Source organism: Colius striatus, chromosome 5 (assembly GCF_028858725.1).
Source record: "Colius striatus isolate bColStr4 chromosome 5, bColStr4.1.hap1, whole genome shotgun sequence".
NCBI lineage: Eukaryota > Metazoa > Chordata > Aves > Coliiformes > Coliidae > Colius > Colius striatus.
The window spans coordinates 27,301,845-27,314,576 of record NC_084763.1 but is presented as its reverse complement, the minus strand read 5'-3'; the positions used below and the strand labels follow the sequence as shown (position 1 = coordinate 27,314,576).

The following is a 12,732-nucleotide window of genomic DNA, read 5'->3' as shown; positions in this document are numbered from 1 at the left end:
CATTTCAGAGTTTAAAGGATTAGAATAATTTCTAAATAGTCTTATGTATGTGATTTGAGGCAATCTAACTGAATATATATATGTGTACCCATATTTATAATTTTAGTCCACAGCTCTATCCTTGAAGTTTAAAATACTTAATTTTGTCTTTTTAACTATCAGAAGAGAACTGAAAATTACAGATGTGTTATTGCTGTTGTGATCCATACTCATTGCAGTCAACAATGATTCTACTTCAGCTTAGGTGTTGCAGGGTGTTACAATGACCTCTACAGTCACACATAAAGTCAAAGCCTCAGCCACAGATGGGTATCAAGAAACCACTTTCTAGTTCTGCCTTTTGTTGGTTGGAGTAGACATCCTCAAATTGGTTAGATCCTTATATTTAGTGCACTGAAACCTGAATTCTTATTGCCAGCCAATGAGCCATTGCTGATACCATGTTAGGAGATGACAGTGTTTCATGGGAGACATTAAAAAATCCAGTATTTGAAGCACACACTCCTCAAACCTTGACTCTTTTTTTTTTTGAAGTTTACTTTTTAATCTGTGCCTTTTCATTTTAAAATTGGTTATTTCCATTTAAAAATGATCTCTATCTTTCATTCAAGGGCTGTCTTCTCAGATGGCTCATAAATTCAGACACAGACGTCAAAGTCTGCCTTCTCTGTTTATATGATTGATTCAGATACAGAAAGAAAAGGACAATTGCTATGACTGAGCATGAAATTCATACAGAAGTGGAGCATTTCTCCAGTGAGTCTTGCAGAGGATTTGTATCACATTAATCTGTCATGGGTGTGGAAACATTCTCCTAAATTTTAAGAGTACAGGATAATATAAATCAAAATAACCATAAGTGCAGAAGGAGTGATCAGATTTTCTTATAAATGTCATTGTACCTGATGAGATCTGTGGTGAGAGCATATAGTGTAACCTTAGCCTATTGTTATATTTTTGGTTTTTTTTCTGTTTCTTAGCAAATGATATCTTTGACAGCGAACAAGTTATCTGTACTCTCTTGCTAGAACCAATGGTCATAAGTGCTAAACCCTAAATTTCTTGTTAATATTTTTATTGTTAAAGATTTCTGGTGTTGTGCTAGCCTATGTGTCTTGGTCTGAAATGTACCCAAGGCACAGGCCACTGAGAAAGGAGCACTTGCCAAGAGCGATGTAGTGCATGCCAAGGGCTGGTGCACAACTGCAGGTTACAGCAACTCTCTGGTGGAGGTGCAGCCCCTTTGCTCTCACATGAGCATTTCTAATGTCCCCATCCCTAAGGGAACAAGTGGGAGAGCAGGAAAAAGATACATGACATTACGTGTTGGGCAGGGACTGGAATTAGAAGTGTAGGATTGAGTTGCTGCACTGAAGTGACAAATGGTAAAACACTGAACTGAATGAATATTTAATTTACTTTGTTTTTCTTCTAACTCATGCTCCTTCTTTGAGGCTGGGCTTATGTCTGTACATAGGAGAGAGAACTGATACCAATTTCCAGCTCTCTGTATTTTGAGATACTGCTTAGCCTAGCCTCAGTTCCAGAAAAGGCAATGCATACAAATTCTTTTCCACAGTTGTCTTTTGCTAGCTCTTAAGAGTCTATTTGATAGAGGGTTTACTTAGAAGAACAGATAAATGAGTACACGACACATTTTATCATGCTAAAAAGATCACAAAATAAAAAGCACAGCAGAGCGTTATCTCTGGCTTTCATGTGGAAAGACGGTGTCCATTTAGGAGACAAAGGTGGAACTTACCCAAGGTGCATTAAATATAATCCTGGGTTTTCTGGGAATCAATCCTACTACTTCATTTTCAGAGCATGTATTTTTCTGTGTAAACGTTCTTAAGACACTGTCATAAATCTAGTTGTTTGGTGTGTTACTCAGAAAACATTGAAGTTCTGGGCCTAAAATTGCTGACCAAGAAATGTTCTGCCAGCAAGGCTTGTCGTAATTTATGTTTTTAGGAGAAATCAAAAGGAACCAGTGGAGACTTCTCTCTATTTCTGTCATCAGACTATAATCCAATTATAAGATTTCAAGTTCCAAGCTGTATTTCCATCCAAGCTTTCACCTACAAGAGAGGTAAAGATATGTAGAATAAAAGTTGCATTCATCTCTAAATAATACATACCATACTAATAATTAAAGTGTAACTTCAGAGTTAAAATGGGATGAAAAAAATACTGGAATCTGAAGCTCTTCTTCTCTCTGTGTTTCCTAGCCTCCAATCTATAAAGGAGTTGTACAACGAACAACAGGATGGATTGGGAGGATGGGCAGTAAAATCTCTATCTCAGACCAGGTCCTACAAGGAATGTCAATGGTGTCTGACATGAAGCAGAAATTTGATTTGTAATCATTTATTCTCTTCATTTACAGCTTCAGAGCCTAATTTGAAGGTACGTTCAAGGTTAAAACAAAAGGTGGCAGAAAGGAGAAGCAGTCCTTTGCTCAGGAGGAAGGATGGAAATGTCAGTTCATTCAAGAAGCGGCTCTTTGAGGTGACAGGTAATTAAGAATGTAGAAATTCTCTGTCTTCTGTAACTGCTTGCAGAATAGTGGTGGTAGTTTAGAGTTGAAAATGTTTACTAAAAAAAGTCCTGCTGCTGAAAAGAAAACTACATTAAATAAATAGCCATGTATAAACAGCTTGTGATGTACAGCTTTCTACCACTTTACTAAAAAGTTATTGTCAATTTTAAAGTCATACTTTTGATCCAGCTTAGAAACCAGTACTTAACAACAGCGAGTACATTAACAAATGAATGGTGGTAGACTGGTGGTGACAAGGGACACCAAAGGAGAAAACAAGTATAGTGTATTCTGTACATGGACAGCATTTGGGGTCATGCATCTCCCAGTTCCCAACTCCTGTGGAAAATGCAGATGCTAATAGCAGGTGCAAAAATATCTGTCTGGTATTACTTAGGTTAATCAAGGACATTTTGGAATCTTGTGTTTAGCTCTATCCGTCTGGTTTTTGTTCTTGAAAATGTCAAGATTCGTTGCTTTTGATAAAAGAACTCATTAAGCTTTATTTCTTTTGTGAAGAAAGAGTTGAAACATATACATACTCAGTGGCATATTCTTGGTCATAGCAAATAGCAAGTATTCTTAGTTAATGAAAGGGAACTTTTAGCAAGAAAAATACAGAATTATGCAGGAAAAAGGGAAGAAAAAGCAAAGAAAAAAGTTTGTCATCAAGTTATTTTATTTTCAACATTTTCCCTACCCTTATAAAGTGACAGTGTGGTTGAACCATCGATGCTAAGGCTTTCTTTGACATGTTTGGTATTGAAGAGTGGTAAGTTTTGTCTCATATATTATTTTGCAGAATTGCATGAGTTCCCAAAAAGCCTCTAAAGTCCTCTTATTTTTTTAATCCTTAGGATTAATAGGTTGCCATGGCTTTTTCTGTTGATTTGAAAGATAAGAAGATAATTTTGTTATAAATTGTTTCCAAATGATATTTTTTTATACCTGATTTATTAGTTCCATTTGCTGAAGTTCTTGTAAGATTCTTGATTTCTGCTTCCTTAGTTTTAGCTGTTTTCTTTATATCTTGTATGGTCACGAGTAAGGTATAAAGTGAAGGAGTTTTCCTCTGCAGCTATGGAAAGAGCAGAAACTTGAAAATGAATATGTTATGTTCTAGCTCAGTCAATAATTCAAACTCTTACAGATTGTGCCATTATAGTTAGTAATATCAACTAAATGGCATTTTGCACGTTCTGTAATCAAAACTTCCTTGATTAAACATTTCTGTAAGGAGCCCTTTTCTCTTTTTTAAAATCCATTCTTTTAACTGAATATAGCCCTTTATTTAAGTGCTAAATTATACAAAATATGCTATTGTAATTTTTTTAAAAATGAGGAAAAAAAAGGAGGTTTGTGTTTCTTCTGTGAAAACTAGTGAGAATGTGATGCAAGACGTTTGCCCCACTAGTTGATATAGCTGGGTAAGGATTCAGTTTGGTAAATCAAAGTCATCTGTAGTAGGAAAGAGGAACAGATCTAAGAAACAGCTAGGAAGTCTTTTTCAGTCAAAGTGAGGATGTATTTTTACATGTGAACTGAGGCTGAAAGAGTGAAGAAGCAAAGACGTAGCTATAGAATATTTACCACCACATTTAGCTATTAATTATTTTAACTGTGTGAATACTTTAATTTCAAAGCTATGCCCTGAAATAAGCTTACAAGCAGTAATGCTGCACTGTTCTATCTTTAACGGTTTCCATTACTTGAGTTTATATCAGTGTCGGATTAGAAGAACTCAATACAAGAGCAGGCAACTCTTTGCCTTGGACAGAACTTGGGTAATTTTAAATCAAGCTAACATAGAACTTTTAAAATTCTGTTTTAAGATTTTTGTATGTCTTAAATAGCCATTAGGCTTGTGCCAAAGCTGTAGTGAGAGCAGTATATATTTTGTCATTATTACTTGCGTGTGTAATGGTTAGTTCACAATAGACTCACCTCCTTTCTAAACAGAAAGGAAATGGCAGTAGGCCTCATGAATTGACAACATGCTATCATTAACCTTTGCAAGCCTACCATCTCTGTCATTTGGATCTCTTACAGAGGCATGGCTCTTTGCAATTAAAAAGAAAAGGCTTTCTCCTTACTCATTACGTGTTCTATATCTGTGTCTCTGCCTGGTACTGACTATTGTGTCATCTTTGCAGGAAAAATCAATGGTAAATTTTTTGTTTATGGAGCAGACAGATAAGACTGGGAAAGACCAGAAGTGTCTTTCTTCGTTAGTACTGTAAAAACAAAACAGAAAAAATGATTGATGAATTAAAAGTCTTTAGTGTAAGTAAATAACATTACTGATAGCTACTTTTCATGCCATAAAGAGTATACAATTAATCCAGATAATGTTTTCATTTCCAGTGTGGAATTCATGTATGCTTAATTTGTGTTTCAGAATCCTCAGTCAGTAGCAGCTCCCCTGGATCAGGCCCCAGTTCCCCAAGCAATGGTCCAACGAGCAGTATAACAGAAAATGAAGCCTCAGTTTTGCCATCTAACATTCAAGCTGAGGTAAGACTCTTTAATGGGTCAATAATTGCTCAGATTTTGATGCTGGAGAGATTTGAAACTTCATTTTGATCATGCTCACAAGCAGTGTAGTTGCAGACGATACAATTGTCAGAGATAACATAACACTGCAGGCTGATGTTATGTTACATATCAGATACATCTTGATATATGAGCTGCGTCTTAAGGAGAATTTTGGTAACAAAAGTCCAAACAAAAGCAGCAGTAGTGCTACCGAAAGAGTGGGAGGGAGTTAGATGACTAAATCCTTTTTCACATCTGCCTTTTATTTTACTGTAACTCAGTTTTCTTATCACGTCAATACTTACCAACATAACTGACGTGCCAGGAGTCTTGGAGACGTGTTCTGCAAAGTAAGATTGTGCACAGAAGGAATCTTAACTACTCCTTATTCTGTTTCATACATACGTGCCTATAACAACAGGAATGCAGATGGTAAATCAGTTGTGATAAACCTCATTTAGCGTAGACGACATGCCAAAGTCATGCCGTCCGTGGCAGTATTGTAAAGGGGAATAAAGTAATGCAGCTAAGAAGCAAATTCCACAATATTCTGTAAATTGTGCTTATGCATATTGTGATTCCTGGTTTTGTAGCAAAGTTTTCTATTACTTACTGGTTTATGTTAGAAAAATTGCGTAAGAAAATGTGATTTATCAGAGTTTTAGCTAATGGAGCTGTTTCTCCAGGTCAGTGGCAGGACATTCAACTCAAAAAAACCTGGAATGGGCAGTTCAACCTCCAGCAGTGACTTTTACCCATAATGAATTAATTGTGTGTGTGAACTATGATCCAAGGGGCAGGTGGGTGACCTCTGCACACTGATTAGTAGCCTCTCTCTGGCCCGTAACCAAAAAGGAAAAAAAAAAATTGCATTGATGGCTAACATGTGGTCTTGCCTCATAGGCCTTCTGAATGTGACTGCAAAGAAATTTAAATGATGCAGAGTAAGATCCATTATTTGGATTAGGTCAGATCCAAGTTCAGTGGAATTAAATAGCATTTTTTAATATTGGGAATGTTTTAGACAGAAATTTGTAATATGTGGGTATTAATCTGGTCCAATTGGATCTTTTACTGGCTTGAGGATGCTACAAAATGCAAAAGGAGTAGTACGTCAGACTGAGAGACAGTGCTTGTTACTTTGCATGTTACAGTTTCTGGGCCTTTGCCCACACTGTTGAACCACCATCAGAAATGCATCCCATCTGGTTAGGCTGACAGTCTCTCTTTGGGGAGATTTGGAAATGTTTTAGCAACAGCCAGCAGTTACATTCTGTTTATTAATAGAACACCTCATTGCATATCGTTTGCCATTACTGTGTTCAGATATCAGAAGTTAGAAGCCCCACCATACAATTACAGATGCTCAAATGGGCCTAAAATGTTCCCTTATTAGTTGAGCTCTGCATGCTGGAGTCAAGTCACTTTGCTCACTAGAAGTGTGATAAGCTGAAACTATGCACTTCCAGTTCTGAGTCCAGTTGAGGATTTCTTTACCTCTCTGTTTGCTTGACTGTTAACACTACAGTCCTGTGGGCTCAAACATTTTTCCATAAATCTCAGCTTCAGTGCGTTTTGATTTCAGTGGGATTTTCTCTGGTAGTTTAACTGCAGACAAACTCCTACGTATCTCTTTTCTAGTTTCACAATAGCTGCCAGCTCTCAAAGGCTATATATCTAATCAATTTTTCATCAGATACACAAAGTACAGAATTTTCTAATAATAGGATAAGTGTTCCAAAATACCACTTGTTTTGCTGCATGACTCACATTGCTGTTGTTTCATAAGCGTTGTTGTGACATTTTCAGTAAGTGTTGTGCTCATATCTGAGTGGGTGGAGAGCCACAGTTTTCATGGCAGCAAATAAAACACTTTTTGCTGGGGGAAAGCGGGTTGCTATGACAGAGAGACACTTAGCAGTAAAACATGAGTCAATACTGTAAATGATTACACTCTAGTGCATAGACAGAGCATTATGATTAATGAAACAGATTTTTAAAGTACATTTGTCATATCTATTTGAGTAACAAGACTTTTAAGTGGTTAACCCTCCAGAGCAGATAATCTGGTAAGTCAACTTTTATATTTTTTTTAATGAGTAAAGGTGTTCTGCAAATGCTACATTTTTGCAGATAATCTTTTACTATCACAGTTCCCTTAATGGTACTTTCAGTACCAGTTGTTAAAACGCTGGCCTCATTATATGAAACTTTAAGGTTAAACTCAAGATTTTAATTGCACCTTATAAATAAAATGCTGGTTTTATTAGGCTCAGTTGTCTCCAGTATCATCAAGGTTCACCACAGTAGCTATTTGTCTCTTGTAGCATGTCGTACACTTTCAGGTCACCTACTGTGCTGGGGCGAACTCGTACTTGCATGAGAAATGCAAGCAGGATTGAGGCCCTGCACAGCATGTCCCTTGAGTTCAGAAGGACGACCTGCCTTAGTCATGTAAAATGATTAATTTTAGTCATTCATGGCCTGATCAAAAGCCATTGAAGGCAATGGAAAGGTTTTGATGGGTGTAAGCAGGCTTCAGATCGTTTCCTTTCTTTCATTTGTGCTTTGGAGACCATTGTTTCCTAGAATGTTATCTGATTATACAGGAGATATAAATGACACACATGGTAGATAAACATACTTGATTTGTGCAACCCCACAACAATGTTTTTAATACTCAGCTACTTGACATGCTCTTTGTAAGTGGCTAGTGGAAAAATATGTAGATTTCTGACCAGCTGGTGAGACTTACTTAAAAAAAAATACACCCCAAAAGCCTCAATAGATAAAGAGTGTAATTGTGAATATTCAAAGCTATGGTAACCTTGCTATAACTCCACAGTTGAGAAGTACTGAAACCAAACCATTCCCTCCTCTTCTCTCCCTAGTATATAAGTGTGCCAATAAACAAGCACACTTGAAATAGGTTTTCCTACTTTTCATGAGGTCCCAGTAGCACAACAGACGTACAATAACTAATAAGGGTTACTTGCTGATCACGGTGCACTGTTACATTTAGTCGTTGTACTCTATTTTAAGAAGGAGGGTAACTCGCTTGGCAGGCTATTTTAGGCATCAGGAAGCAGGATCCATCACCCAGTGAGTAAGTGTGTAGAGCAGCAAGCGGGGCAAATTGCTCTTTGAGGTAGCTGAGTGCCAAGCCAGCTGATCAAGTCTACATGTAGGATGAGGACTGTAGCTTAGCCATGGTACTGCCAAATGGCACTGTGGGCAGCTCCACCTTGTGCCTCTGTTTCAAGATATTGTCAACTGTGTAAAAAGAGAAGCTGCAGCTGAGGTTGTGCAGTTCTGCCGCAGCATGCACAGGACCCTGCCCTGTGCAGGTGGACAACTAAGCTTATTTTGGGACATGAGGTTTAACTGACTCTTAGGCTAATATTACCTGAAAATATTTTAAAAAATCATTTACTTACTAGAATGTAAAATGGATGATTATTAGCGATACTAAAAAATGGCATGGAAACGCCCTTACTATTAAAATTCCTGATTTCAACACTAGACTCTCATGACATAGAGTGTGATTGATTCTACCACATGAAACAATCAGGCTTGACCTTAATGGGGGAATGCATTTCACTGCTACACACCTTGTCACTGTTATGTTTGTTAATTCAAATCTTAGAAGGTAATAGTGACATAGTGAAAACCAAAAAGAAAATGTATAGTTTTGAAGTGGCTTTGTGTAAGTGCTGCAGTTGCTACAAATTTGATTATATTCTAGGATGCTTCTGCAGTGACTTTTTGGGGTTAAACCTTTGTAATCTCCCTCAAATATCTCCATAGTCTTGACATACTTGGTTTTACTCACGGTCAAAGGTGGGTGTTATCAAGGCAAGACACTGTTAGACAGGAATTAATGTGATGTACGAGTGAAGGTGCTTTGTTTTGTATGCTACATGTTGCTATTCCCTAGGTACTAAAGAAAATTATGGAGATAGAATTCTGCTGTTATTGTCTCAGTGATAGGTCGTATCTCCAAACAAACTGTATGAGGAAGGTTATGTTTTGGAATAACATCCTGTGTTTTTGTGCTTGACCACTCTTCATTGATGGTCTGAAGTTGCATTGTATTAGCAGAAAGTATTTTACAGAGTTAATTGATATTCCAGGTTTGTCCAGGGGAAAACCTACAGCTCCCCACAACATGCTTGACAAGTTATTATATTTACTTTAGTCAAAGCCCGAGTGTGCAGTATCCCTCTTGGAGGTGGTCTATTATTGGAGTCCCATATGCTTTTTGTTTGGGAAGAAAGCAGTCACTGTGTCATACTGTTACACAGAGTATTCTTTTTCAAGGATGTTGTTCCCTTGGGGACAATATCATGCCAGAGTTCCTAAGTCTAATAAGACCTTTGTAGCTCTTATTGTGTTAAAAGTTCTGGGAGGGAAGCAAGAGTTAAACAGAAAATGTAATTCAAGTAACTATGCTAGACCACATGTTGAAAAACATGACTGTTAAAGCAAAAATGCAAAGGCTTCAAAAAGATTTCTGTTGTGGTAATGTAAGTTTTTATGTTTCTTCCCAGTGAATCTAGAATAGAAAGGCAGAGAGTGACCTTTGTAGAATGTCTGGGTGTTTTCTTGACAGTAATTAAAAATATATCAGCAATCCCATGTCCTTGAAAATGATATCGCAAGGCTTCAAAAGAAGTGTTAAAGATTTTAACTTGAAGGGAATTGGGACGACTGCGAGGGGTATCGCACCATCAGAGAATGATAGGACACTGGTTTTGTATATATGCATAGAGAGAGACATTTTTTTTACGGTGGTAGATGTGGTGCCACCTTTGATTCAAATAGGTATACTCAATTCACTGGCTAAATTCACACTGAGTAGTGAGAGTGCAGTTGATGAGAAGAATTGATCTTGAGCTGTGGAGAGGCTGATGAGAAGAGATGGTATAGGCTTTGGTTTTGCGTGGAAACTTGATTTACTAACCAAGGAATAATCCCAGACATACATCCGTTGTTTTCTTAAGAAATATCAACAGATTTTTCACCGGGACAGTACTTTTCCTTATCTGGAACCCCACTGGGATGCAAACCAGTGCATGATATATAACTGGTTTTCAATGTAGCAGGATAACAAGAATAAAATAACTAAGATAAAAAGATTGCAGATTATACTTCTGTTGTTTTTTCCCTTCATTCCAGCATCTGATTTCGCAGCAACGCCTTTTGATACAGGATGAATCAGTGAACTTGTTGAGTCTGTACACGTCCCCTTCTCTGCCTAACATTACCCTGGGACTTCCAGCAGTACAACCTCAAATCAGTGTAAGTGACCAATCTGGAGCCTTTCTGTCTACTTTTGCTTCCAGAAAACCTATTTTCTGACTATTCTTTTTTAGCATTTTGGATTGTAAGCAATTCAGGGTAGGAACCAGACCTTTCTTTGCATTGGGCAACATCTGAAAATGTAAGGACACAACCTGAAAGCAATAATCATTCTTAATTGCAAATAAACAAGTGCCAATGTGGAGCTTCGCTAAAAATACGGGCCACATGTATTGTATTTATGTCTACAAGTCAGGTAACAGATTTCAGACATGATGTATAGGACAGAAGTATATGAGGAGATAATTTAGCATAAAAGTTCAAATTATATGATCTTCTCTACCTGTTAAAGTACAACACCTGTTACTTTTTATGTGATTCTGTTAGCAACCTAAGATGGGCTGGAGCATAGGAGGGGAACAGTCTAGTATTCCTGTAGTTAGGTTTGTTATTTGAGGGGTATGCTGTCAAATCAGACAAAATTGATAATATGTGAGCAACACTTAACATTTTAATGACGAAGTATATTCACGTGCCCTTTGTTCAGTCTGCAGCAATCACCTTTATATTGAGCTAAATGTTGGATTAATATGTATGAAAACACAGACATGATATGTATGGAAATCCATGCAGATGGATCAGGATCTTTAGATCTAGGCCTAGTTACAGTACACTAGACACTGAGTAAAATACCTGAATATATTGGCACTAATCAAAACTTACCTTTTCTGGTTTCCAGAAAAAAAAAGTAAAAATAGTGTACCAATATAAGTTATGTGGTAGTTCCATACAAAAGTGTATAAAATCTGAAGAAATTTTAGCAATTTAAATTTCTTCAAATGTGAACTGGTAACTTGTCTAAAAATACTAGGGGTGTAATTACAGCTTTCCATTGGTTAAAACAGAAAAAAATCTATACAATCCACTGTAGTTTACAAGAAATGCTACTTAGTTGCAGTGCTAAATGTAGTTTCAAGTTAAAGGTTAAAAGTTCTATAGTGCATTTACTCTTCTTACCAATAGTATGTTGCTGCAATCCAGCATTTTAACATCAGGTATAGAACTTTGCAAAGAAAACAGTGTAAGCTTTAAATCAGTTCTCTAGAAGCCTTTCATGAGCTATTTACAAGAAAATTGTTGTTTTTAAGGGATTGGGAGATTGCACTGATGATGAAAAGTAGTGCTTCATTTTTCAGATGATATAATAAAAAAATTCTTAGCTATTTCACAAAAAGTTATAATTATCTTCAAAGTTTATAGCTTTAAAATGGAAATGAGGATGTATTTAATTTTCTCACTTAAATCATGTGATCTTTGATGTGGCCAGCTAACACCAAATACTACTTTTGGCATTAGAAAAAGAAAAAAAAAAGTTTGATTTATGCAAGTAATATTTTTTCATTATTCTGTTACCAGAATAAGCAGTTGCAAATTAAATGTAAAGTTTACTTTGGTGTTTGTTTTTCAGGAAAGGGTTGTAGCAGAGTGGGAAGTAAGCATACATCCAAGAAATATTAGTGAAAATCTTGCCTCATTAGAATTTATGGAATTTAGATTATCAGAGATAGTGCTTTTGCCGTGACATACCTTAAGTGGTTGTCTGCAAGCCTCAAAATGCCTATTTTTTTTAGGGTATTATTCTGTATCTAAAAATTATTATTCTGCTTTAACTGCTCATTTATGAATTATTTATAAAGTAGACAAAGAATAAAGAAATAGAAAGTTCATTTGCAATGCTGAAAGGCCAGAATTTCCAAAAGCTCTATATCAATAACTGTGCGATTTATAAAGGAACTTCAAAATGCCACACACACATACTGCTCTTGGTGATTCTGTAGATGAGAGATTAACTATACAAATTTACTTTGTGAAGGGTAAAACTTTTATTTATGCTGTCCTTCAGGGAGTCAGGGAGTGGTCCAGGAAAAGTAATAGCTTCCCGCTGCTACAGGTAATTATTTTGTTTTGCTGATTGGCTTGCTGTTTGGTGGAAAGCTATGTGAAAAACTGAGCTTTGCCTATTCCAAGCTCAATGGAAACTCGTTCTTCTGATCTCTTATTTTCCTGTACAGAAGGCTGTGGGAAGGCCTTTAGGAATGTTAAGGATATGTCCTGTCTTTTCATTAATAATGCTCTTTACTAGTAGTTCGTTATGCTTTGGCTTTTACTACTGATTATTTTCAAGTGGTTTCACTACTCAGTTTCTCACAGTATAACTTTTAACTGGCATGTTCTTCCTCCCTTTTTGTCACACAGTGAAAGTGTAAGATAGGATTGTTAACTTTTTATTCTGTACATATTCATAAAGTTTATCATAAGACCATATAAACTAGCAGAGACGTAAAGGGCCACGT

General features: G+C 36.6%; 1 protein-coding gene across 4 annotated transcripts in view; it reads left to right on the top strand.

The window, feature by feature from the left end:
* Positions 1 to 12,732, top strand: part of HDAC9 (histone deacetylase 9) — a 387,397-nt gene that overhangs the window by 183,043 nt on the left and 191,622 nt on the right. For all 4 annotated transcript variants that reach the window (XM_061996670.1, XM_061996674.1, XM_061996673.1 and 1 more), the window contains 3 exons: positions 2,390 to 2,518; positions 4,941 to 5,056; positions 10,256 to 10,378. In XM_061996670.1, coding sequence (XP_061852654.1) covers positions 2,390 to 2,518; positions 4,941 to 5,056; positions 10,256 to 10,378 — 368 coding nt within the window. The remainder of the gene's footprint in view (positions 1 to 2,389; positions 2,519 to 4,940; positions 5,057 to 10,255; positions 10,379 to 12,732) is intronic.